Source organism: Scardinius erythrophthalmus (genome assembly GCF_964197995.2).
Source record: "Scardinius erythrophthalmus genome assembly, chromosome: 1".
Classification (NCBI taxonomy): domain Eukaryota; kingdom Metazoa; phylum Chordata; class Actinopteri; order Cypriniformes; family Leuciscidae; genus Scardinius; species Scardinius erythrophthalmus.
Genome location: NC_138221.1, coordinates 70478332 through 70489800, shown reverse-complemented (window position 1 = coordinate 70489800; position 11469 = coordinate 70478332). Strand labels below are relative to the sequence as shown.

The 11469-nt window shown below is 38.5% G+C and overlaps 1 protein-coding gene across 2 annotated transcripts; it reads left to right on the top strand.

Annotated features, from left to right (window-relative positions):
• Positions 1–621: 621 nt before the first annotated feature.
• cacng5b (calcium channel, voltage-dependent, gamma subunit 5b) lies at positions 622–10963 on the top strand (the record flags this gene model as incomplete). Of its 2 annotated transcripts, none has more annotated exons than XM_081384153.1 (5): positions 622–817; positions 2918–3004; positions 4745–4885; positions 7546–7691; positions 10700–10963. In XM_081384153.1, the coding sequence occupies 5 exons, from the start codon at positions 622–624 to the stop codon at positions 10961–10963; spliced, it is 834 nt and encodes a 277-aa protein (XP_081240279.1). The 2 variants fall into 2 exon arrangements, with proteins under 2 accessions (XP_081240279.1, XP_081240278.1); XM_081384152.1 differs by having other exon boundaries at positions 622–826.
• Positions 10964–11469: the final 506 nt, after the last annotated feature.

The window sequence follows — 11469 nt, the reverse complement described above, 5'->3', positions numbered from 1 at the left end:
TGATTAAAATGCTAAATTTGATATTACATTGTGTGTGTAAATGAACAGGCTTGGACTTGGTGCTGGAAACCCAAAGCACAGGACAATAGAGACACCAGAATAACAATATTCATGATTCTGACGATGAAAATACAGAATTATTTTAGATGAATATGCTTGAACTCTTTCACTGACTAGATTTATTTAAAACATTTGGCATTATCAGGACCCTCAAATATTGCATTATTATACATTATATTCAACATTATATGTAGCAGTTTAATGTAATACTGACACTAAAACTCTGAAAACTTGAATTGGGTGATCTATCCACAATACATATTCTTCTCACTACCCATGATAAACATATTGTTGCATTTTTATATTGCGATATATTGTGACACGATATATTCTCACACCCCTAGCATAAACTGTTAGACAGTGACAGCTGCAGCTGCTCATGTGACACACGTACAGATGTGAAAATTGCAGTGTGAGAGTGTATTTTTGTGTCATTTTATTCCGTGTGCTTCCGAAAACACTTGTTTCCATGAGGCGCTTCATTATGTCAGATTTCCTGGAGATCTGCGTGTGTGTGTTTCCCTCAGGTGGTGTGTGAGTGTGTGAGCGCCCCCTGGTGGCATGAGCGCGTGCGGGAGGAAGGCTCTGGCTCTGCTCAGCAGTGTGTTTGCCGTCTGCAGTCTGGGTCTGCTGGGCATCGCTGTCAGCACTGACTACTGGCTCTATCTGGAGGAGGGTGTCATCATGCCTCTCAACCAGAGCACTGACACACACCTGTCCATACACTCCGGCCTCTGGAGAGTGTGTTTCCTGGCAGGTCAGTCACATTCCTCAGTTCATGGGAACAATAAGTTTCTTTAGTTAATGTTATTTAACTACATTAGTTAACATGAATGAATTAACACACACACACACAAGCTGTTGAAGCTCCGCCTTCTGCACCGGGAGCAGCAGCTCATTTGCATTTAAAGGGACACGCACAAAAACTCTGCGTTTTTGCTCACCCTCAAAAAGTGACTATTTTAACATGCTATATAAAATATCTGTGGGGTATTTTGAGCTTAAACTTCACACACACACTCTGGGGACATCAGAGACTTATTTTATATCTTGTGAAGGCATTATAGGACCCCTTTAAATCCCCGTTTTTGATGTTAGAGTCAGTGTTATAAAGTTGTCTTCCATAAATAGCCGGTAATTTGAGTTCATTCCAGTGGACTTCACACATTCAAAGGTTTTTTTTTTTATGGTTTTCTGCCATTATTTTTCCCTGGCCAGGCATTCTGGACTGATTACAAAGATTGCACTCTATCCGTGTGTCCGCCTTTGGCAGTTGTTGTCTGGGATCATCACATGGATGTGTCCTGCTGTATTGAGGTTTATCCACATGAGGCTGTATGTTTGTTATCAATGAGCTCACACTCCTCTGAATGGACAAACAACTGTGTGCCACAAACACACACATTAGTCTCAGGGAAGGAATGCAGTGTGTGTGTGTGTGTGTGTGAAGATGTGGGCAAGCGATTAGATCCAAACCCACGCTGTTTATATCCGGTGAAATTGAGCGTGACTGTGAACAGATGTGAGCCGTCGTTTGAGCTCTGCGGGATCACGATCCGCCGTGTGATTTCAACACCCCAAACTTTCAGAAGTCTCACGTTATTTCCGTGCTTCGAAGTGAGAGGGTTGCATTGCGTCGGGTGTTACAGTGTGATATCAGACAGACAGTGAAATCATGATCCTGTAGGTCTCACCACATGATGAAAGTGTCAGTGACTTACTGCGCTACAGTAACACTACAGTCTCCCAAAGGGAAGAGAAAGCATGGATGACGGCCATTAACAGGAGAGCCCTTCTTCTGTGGAACATATGAAAAGATATTATGGACTTTAAAGGCCCCCTGAAATCAAAATGTAAGTTTTTTTAGCTTTTAGTATGAATATGTTAGCCTTAAGGTTATGAATAAGCTGCTGTGCTCCAAAACAATGACAAAATTCACATTTAGGAGATATACAGTAAGCATTCAAAACTTACAGTCTCTCACTTCCGCCAAAATGGATCAGGGATTTTGATGACATCACTGCGGACTTCAGCCTCTCGTCACATCTTCTGTCCAATCAAATGCTCTTTTGAATCTGAAGCTCCGCCCCCTAAGCTATAAACACCACCTGCCTAATTATCTATTTAAAGTCTATTCTTCAGGGAGAAGAGATGAAAACGTTTTTTTGTAGTAATTTTTTTCCTCAAAAGAATTAAATAAAGATCTACCTCCAAAGTTTAGGCTACAAATGTTGCTAAAAATGATCTGTCCGTAGATCTACTACTTTAACCCTTTTTATTGTATTTTCAATCAGACAGCTACAAAAAGAAGGACAATACAGTATTTGTTTCAACATATTAACCAAGAAATCCAGCTAAAATATAACAAAAGCATTCCTTACTCTGAGTCAGTTACAAAAAAAGAGGGAAAAGGGGAAAAAAAAGAAAATGATTATAAATGCATGCTCCAAAATATACTAGTATATTACAAAACAATACCAGAAAAATAATATTAAATGTGTATTAGATATGCATACTGTGTGGTAGCAATATAGACAAAATACAGCAAAAATGAAAACATTACTAATATAAAAGAGTGTTATATTATAAAAAAAAATAAAAATCTTAAAAATAGAAAAAGTCTGAAACCACGAGATTAATGGCCATTATTGTATTGTGTTCAGAGCCCCTGTCTGAAGAGCCCTGGTGTGTACTATGAAATGAAAAGCCAAAGCTCACCTTGTCCTGGAGCAATAACTCTCTCTCTCTCTCTGTGTGTGTGTGTGTGTGTGTGTGTGTGTGTGTGTGTGTGTGTGTGTGTGTGTGTGTGTGTGTGTGTGTGTGTGTGTGTGTGTGTGTGTGTGTGTGTGTGTGTCAGGTGAGGAGAGGGGCCGCTGCTTCACCATCGAGTATGTGATGCCCATGAATGTTCAGCTGACCAGTGAGTCGACTGTCAGCGTTCTGAGTAAGTCACACACACACACACACACACACACACACACACACACACACACACACACACACACACACACACACACACACACACACACACACCTTCACGACAAGCAAAAACCAGCTTTACGAATGTCTACAGCCGTCGTTCTCAACTGGGTTTGGTCCCAGACTTGACATGAATTATCTCCAGTTGAGTTCATCTAAGGCTGTGTCTGAAGTCAGTAGTACTTCTTGTGTTTCTCTTTCCTTCAGTGATTCTGCTTGTTAACAGCAGGTGTTCATCACTAATGCTCAATCATCACTTAATTAGTCACTTAATTAGTCAGTTATTATCCAATTATCATGCTGGGATCTATAGAAATGTTCTATAACTCATTCAGTTTGAGTTCTGTCATTGTGTCCACATAACTTTTGGTAATATTTAAATTAAGTGAACTCAATTTTATTTAGTAACTGTTAGGTTTTACAGCAAATTTTTCTGAATGAATGACTATTAAAATTTGATAACACTTCCATTTGTGAACAACTTTTCTAAGTATAGAGTAATAAACTACTCACAAATCATTAACAAACTATTAGCTTGTAGTTAATTCGTAGTTTAGTATATTGCATTCTCTACATTAATAGTTTATAGACAAATAGTGAGTTCTTCATTCATTGTCACTGTAATTAACACAATTATTATTGTTTAAGAGGCTCATATGTAAAGAGTTAACAATTTATTAACCATAAATATTAAATTGGGTCACGTAAAATCATTAACAAAAGTGCTTTAAACAAATATTTATTGGACATTAATTGCATTAGTATTAAGTATTTCTTAAAATGTTTAAAGCATATATACAGTACTATGCATACGTTACTATTTTCACCCCCAAAAAAGGGTTTAAGCCAGTTATGTATATCTTTCTCTGTAGTGTGTCAGTAGGAAATATCAGTTTACATTTCCAAACAACATTAATTGTAATAATCCAGTGAGAAGATATTTGCCGAGGAAGAGGAAGTCACAGCCACCACAGATTACATTCTCACAACCAAAATGTATTTGGTTCAATAGGGGATTTATATCCAATCCATTTTAACCCGTAATCCACAAATTTATTTTCTGAAAGTTCACACGAAAAGTAATTTTCTCCATGGTAAATATGTTTTCTCAAACTTCCATCCAGCCAGTTGAGTATATTCAAATCCAGTCCCATGATGCTCAGCGCAGGATGGCTGGTTATTAGCTGTCAGTTTTGACAGTGTGTTTGAGAGTGTGTTTCGGTGTGGAGGTAATTATCCCGCTGATGGACGGTGAGACCCTTCGGTGAGCGGACGGCTGTCACATTAGCAGGAATAGCGCTTCTCTCACAAATCAGCTGACATCACACTTCACGCCGCTAGTTAGCATCCTGCTAAGCTATTGTGCTAAAAGCATTTAAATTAAATATAACCGCTGTTTTACTGCATTTTTGGGGCTGCACGCAAAAACAAGACCAATGCAGACTGAATATAATGATAACGGTAACACTTTACAATAAGGTTCATTAGTTAATGTATTAACTAACATGAACTAACCATGAGCAATATATTTGTTACAATATTTATTAATCTTTGTTAATGTTAGGTCATGTTATATTATGTTTTTAGTTAAAAAACTCTACAACGATTCTTAAATGTTATGGTTCTAGTTGTCGTTATTGGTGTGAACAGGTCTTTAACTCACTATCGAATGATCTCTTTTTCCTGTGATGCTGTGTCCTTTCAGAGATGATCCGTTCGGCCACGCCGTTCCCCCTGGTCAGTTTGTTCTTCATGTTCATCGGCTTTGTGCTCAACAACATCGGGCACATTCGGCCCCACCGCACCATACTGGCGTTCGTCTCTGGGATCTTCTTCATCCTGTCAGGTACACTTCCTCGTCAAGTCGAGTCACCTTTACTTATATAGCGCTTTTTACAATACAGATTGTTTCAAAGCTTTACAGAGATAACAGGAAAATAATGCAACAACGATTGTTTCCAGAAGAAAATAGCGTCACAGTCCAGCTTAAAGGCACAATATGTAATTTTTTTGCTTTAAAAATAGCAAAAATCACTATATCTATGTTATATATTTTTTTAGTTGTGTACTTGCATTATCCCGACTGTTCCCAACAACTTTCAAACCAGGAGAAATTTGTAATTTAATTCGAAGACACGTCCCGTTTCTTTATTTCCGTTTTGTCGCCGTCAATGGCGTCATATCCGCGTTGTCCCTGGTTTCCGCTCGTGCTGCCATGGCAACCAGAGCTATGAACCAGTCGTCTGATAGTAACCAAGGCGACAGACGTGGACAACTGTGTAGTTCGTAATGTCTATTTGCACGCTGGTGTTGTTTCGTTCAAACATTATGGACCATGGCAAGCAGACTTTGGATAAAAAAGGAGAACTAAAACGAGAATCAATATCAGCGTGGTGTTTTCGAGATGCCGAGAGCTCCCATAGACAGTATATAAACGAGAGCTCCACGTCCGAGACTTCGACCGCTCCTACATGTACTTTATTAAACAGGTGAGCACATTTACATAAAACTAATCAATGTTATATAGTTCAACAATGATAAAATGTTAGAATATGATCTGTATGTTATTCTAATGTTGATCTAGCTTACTGCTAGTCTCATACAGACAAACTAACACATACATTTCAACACATTCAAATGCAGTTTAGTGTGCTAGTGTAATGTTAGACCAGGTGAAACAGCGCTGCGTTACCTCACAAGTTTCATTTGTCTAATAAACTGGCCTGTGAGTAGTAATTCTGCGTGTAGTTTGGTAGAATGAAATGTCCATATTCCTTTTATATCCGCGGGATCTCTCGTCGCGTTTGGAGCTGATAGCTGTCTCTTAGTAATCCTGACCTGCTTCATATCACAGTCATGATAAAAGCATTGATGTATTCAGTCATCCATAAACATTATTAGATCGGTCGGCTTGACGTTGACGACAAGATCCATAATTCTTAGCAAATGTTGCGTCATCAAACTACGCCTTTGTTATTGTAAGAGGTTAGCGACCCCTAGCGGCGAAAAAATTACATACTGTTCGTTTAAAGCGCAACTCTCACCAAAATGCAACCTAGGGTCTTTTTGTGAATCTACCCGAGTCGAACTTTCGTTTAAAAGCATAATTAGAATGGAAACGCCACTTTTTAGTTTGACCGTATTTTCATTTTCGGTCAAATTGCCATTTGAATGGGAGTGAATGGGGCACGACTATGATAGCATCAAAAATGGCTATTTTTAAAACACTAAGAAGGCTCGACACAACATGAAACTTTGCTGGAAGTGTCACCAGGGGCTCTACACATGAACTCCAGCATTGAGAACAGTGTTTGTGTACACAGAGTTTACTGAAAAGAAGTCTGAATTGCGAGATATAAAGTCAGAATTGCGTGAAATAAAGTCGCAATTGCGTCTTATAAAGTCAGAATTCAGCAATTGCGACTTTATATCACTCAATTCTGACTTTATAACACATAATATACATGAGATATAAACTCACAATTATGAGATACAAAGTTCAATTCTAAGGAAAAAAAAGAATTGAACTTTTTTTTTTTTACCTCAGAATAGTTTATATCTCACAATTCTGACTTTATAACACGCAATTGCGAATTTATATCATGCAATTCTGACTTTATAACTCCCAATTGCGTATTATAAAGTCAGAATTGTGAGATGTAAACTCGCAATTGTGAGATTAAAAAGTCGCAATTACCTTTTTTATTTTTCACTCTGTGGCGGAAACAGGCTTCCATAGTGTCCGCCGGCATTTTGTCAGTCAAAAATAGTCGATCTCCGAATGCGAATGAACTAACTCTGAATTTTAGCATTGTTTCTTATATGAGGATCCTTTTTCAAATACAAGGTCAATATTGATTTTCACTAACGACAAAACAACAAATTATTTGTGAATTTATATGGAACTAAGCTTTAGGAGCTTCCCATCTTTATTCTCCTCATGTTACGTTGCATTCGGAGATCGACTAGTTTTGACTGACAAAATGGTGGCGGACACAGCTTCAGTGAGTTGTTCAAAATCTTTCTTTTCAGTAAACTCTTTGTGTACACAAGCAATGTTCTCAATGCTGGAGTTCATGTGTAGAGCCCCTGGTGACACTTCCAGCAAAGTTTCATGTTGTGTCGAGCCGTCTTAGTGTTTTAAAAATAGTGATTTTTGATACTATCATAGTCGTGCCCCATTCACTCCCATTCACAAGCCAATTTGACCGAAAATGAAAATACGGTCAAACTTAAAAGTGGCGTTTCCATTCTAATTATGCTTTTAAATGAAAGTTTGCCTCGGGTAGGTTAACAAAAAGACCCTAGGTTGCATTTTGGCGAGAGTTACCCTTTAAGTAAGTTCAGTGATGGTTAATTTCTGTTGTGAAAAAGTTATTAATTTAGTTAATTTATATATATAGCGGCTCTGGAGAAAACCAGCTCAGTTCAGTTCTCAAATAATGGTGTCAATGCAGATCAGTAATGTTGTTCTCAGTCACTGGGACACGTCTGTCTGTCACACAGGTCTGTCTCTGGTGGTGGGTCTGGTTCTCTACATCTCCAGCATTAATGACGAGATGTTCAGCAGGACCAAGAGTAACGAGGCGTACTTCAGCTATAAGTACGGCTGGTCGTTTGCGTTCGCCGCCATCTCGTTCCTGCTCACCGAGGTGAGAACACTGCCATCGTCAGGCTACTCGTCACACGTCTGTGTGTGTTATGAGCTTGTGTCATCTGAACTCAGGCTTACTTTAAACATGTAATCTCAACTAACAGAGTTTTGTTATGAGAACGTTCTCCAAATATTCAGTGTTGGTTCTGGGAACGTAAATAATGTCCAGTTTTCTTGACGTTAGAGGAACGTGTTTTAGGAGGTGTGATGTTCCTCAAACGCTCTTTCAACTTAATTTTGATGAACAATGAAATTGACTTCTAACATAAAAATGTCCAGTTTCCTGAATGTTAATATAAAGTTATTTAAAGGTTAGTATGATGTTCCTGAAACATTCTTTCAATCATTCAAACACCGGCTGTGAACAAGCACTGAAAGAAAGAGAAATACGAACACAAACTACAACTTTACTCAGACACAGCCTTCGATGAACTGAAGATAAAAGACATTAAATCTATGAAGATCTGATGAAACAACTCCACAAACAGCATTACCAGCTTCACTTATTACTAACCAGACTGACTTTATTTCTGTCAGACGTCTACAGAAGCTCTTATTGAGAATTAACAGAGGTTTAGATGTTGATGTTTGATTGAAAATGTTTAGTTCGAGGTCACCATTATGATGATCAGTGTTTGCTTTAGTTGGACTCTTGACCCTTGACTTTTGTTAAGTTACTTTTTATCAGTAATTGCAGGTGTTTTCAGAAAACAGATAAAGCAGACCAACGTGTCTGCATTCATGGTCAAATGACTGCATCATTACTCAATCCAGAATCTTTCATAAAACATAAGAATTTTGACAGTCTTTCCCACAATTGGAGCTCAATTCCATAAAATGACAGGAGATGTCAATCTCCTGAAAGGTCATATGTGACCCTGGACCACAAAACCAGTCACATGGGTACATTTGTTTTTAATTGAGATTTATACATCATCTGAAAGCTGAATAAATAAGCTTTCCATTGATGTGTGGTTTGTTATCACAGGACAATATTTGGCAGAGATACAACTATTATGAAAATCTGGAATCTGAGGGTGCAAAAAAATTGAAACATTGAGAAAATCGCCATTAAAGTTGTTCATTTATGTTGGCGATTGTGCTGCATTCACTCACAAAAATACATGTTTTATATATTTACGGTTGGAAATTTACCAAATATCTTCATGGAACATGATCTTTACTTAATATCCTCATGATTTTTGGCATAAAAGAAAAATCAATAATTTTGACCCATACATTGTATAGTTGGCTATTGCCACAAATATACCCGTGCGACTCGTGACTGGTTTTGTGGTCCAGGGTCACATATACTATAACCAGTGGAAAGGCACCATAAAAACAGTCCACATTCTGCAAGTCTTCTTAATCTAGACCATACCAGAGAATTGTGTATGATATATGGACTGATATGGTAGGTATTGAACTTAAAGTCAAGTCAAGTCACCTTCATTTATACAGCGCTTTTACCAATATAGATTATTTCAAAGCAGCTTTACAGTGATAATAGGAAATTACAGTAACAGAGATTGGTGTGGCTTTACAGCAGCTCTAGAATAAAGTTATTGTCCAGATAAAGTTAGTTTTGATCGATTCACTTCCGTTGCAAAGATCATTAGTTATTAACTTAGCGGCCGCTAACACGACCCCGTTCCAACAGAAAACTGAAAACTTTTAATGTGTTCTGGCCGTTCATTTGCAGGAAAACAGTGTTTGAGGCTCGAGAACGCAAACCTTGAAACAGGGTCCAATGTGCAACCATTGAAAATTTTGAAAAACGTCATCTCCGCATAAACTTCAAAAACGTGAATCTGTGAAAATGGCTACCTTGTGCACGTGTATCATGTGATACGCATATGACTTTAGTGATATTAAACTGTCCCTGTATGGAAAAGAGATGTGTAACGTGTACATTTTTCAAAAAAGGAAAGACAAATTATAACGTAAAGAAGTATGCCAGATAAGCATTTTCAATAAAAAAAGCATTAATATTTCTGTATGAATAGCATTTATATTTTTATGTTAGTAAGTGGTGTTAAAAATTGTGCCGCTTTGTGCCAAAAAAGTCCAGGGCCAACAACTTTTCCAAATATAATTATACTTTTTCACACAAGTCAAGTCGAGTCCCCTTTATTTCTATAGCGCTTTTTACAATACAATAGTGTTTCAAAGCAGCTTTACAGAGATAACAGGAAAATAATTGTCACGTTTTGGGTTTGTTCATGTCATGTTTCCATGTCTGTCATGTGATTCCCTGTTAGTCATGTGATCCTGCCATGTGTTCCCTTGTCTGATGTGTCATGTTGTCATTGGTTCATTGTTCACAGGTGTCCCTTGTCTAGTCATTAGTCTGTGTATTTAAGCCCTCATGTTTGTCATGTGCCTTTGTCAAGTATTGTTTCCTGTAGTTCATGTTCATGTTCATGTTCATGTTCATGTTCATGTTCATGTTCATGTTCATGTTCATGTTCATGTTCATGTTCATGTTCATGTATGTTTTTGTTTCATGTTTTCAGTGTCATCGTCCAGCTCAGTTCACGTCTCATATAATGGTGTCAATGCAGGAGATCAATAATATTGTTGAATATTAATAATAACATAAATCATTAGTCATTATCTAAAACATTTTGTCTCGATGCATTCTGCTGTTTCCTTGAGGAAATTTTTTTTCAAAATGTTTCAAAACTTGCACATTGTTTCAGGGTTTGCGTTCTCGAGCCCCAAACACTTGTTGTGCGTTAAACACATTACAAGTTTTCAGTTAAAACAGTGTCATATAAGCGGCCCCTAAGTTAATAATTAATGATCTTTGCAACGGAAGTGAATCAATCAAAACTAACTTTAGCTGGACAATAACTTTATTCTAGAGCTGCTGTAAAGCCTAAACAGTCTCTGTTACTGTAATTTCCTATTATCACTGTAAAGCTGCTTTGAAACAATCATTGTTAAAAGCGCTGTATAAATGAGTGTGACTTGACTTCTCTGTGTGTGTGTGTGTGTGTTCAGAGTGCAGGCGTGATGTCGGTGTACCTGTTCATGAAGCGCTACACGGCGGAGGAGATCTACCAGCCGCACCCGAGCTTCTACCGGCCCCGGCTGAGCAACGGCTCGGATTACTCGGGTCAGTTCCTCCACCCGGAGCCCTGGGCCCGGGGCCGCAGCCCGTCAGACCTGTCCAGCGACGCCTCGCTCCAGATGAATGCCAGCTACCCCGCGCTGCTCAAGTGTCCCGACTACCAGCAGGTGCAGGTGTCCTCCTCGCCCTGCTGAGCTCAGCACTAATGCGGTCCGAAGCAGTGTCAACATCCATTTAGCGAAACCTAGATAACGTACAGGGACTGATGCGTAGCAAACGGACTGACGCCGCGTCTCGCCTACTTACTGTATACTACGCCCTAAAAGTGCTTACTCTTTTTGAGAATAAAAAGTAGATACTTTTGAGTGTGTAGCAGAAGAGTTTGGCAAGCTTTGGGACGTCATACAACTGCGTCTTTAACGGTTGCTCTCTGTCACAGTAAACTGACCCGTCAATCATCCTTTCAAAGATAAAATCCTCCACGTTTAATTTCATTTAATTTCCTACTGTATCGGATAGAAACGTAGATACTATCCTCATATTACAGTTTTTCTCCATTGATTTGGCCCATTTCTTGAAACAGAAATGACATTTTCAAAACAACATGGACAAACCTCCAAACCACTTGGCAATTGTTCACAACAGAATTGAATTTCTCATTCATTTCATCAAATTGCAAATGTCTAAGTACATGTCTCAA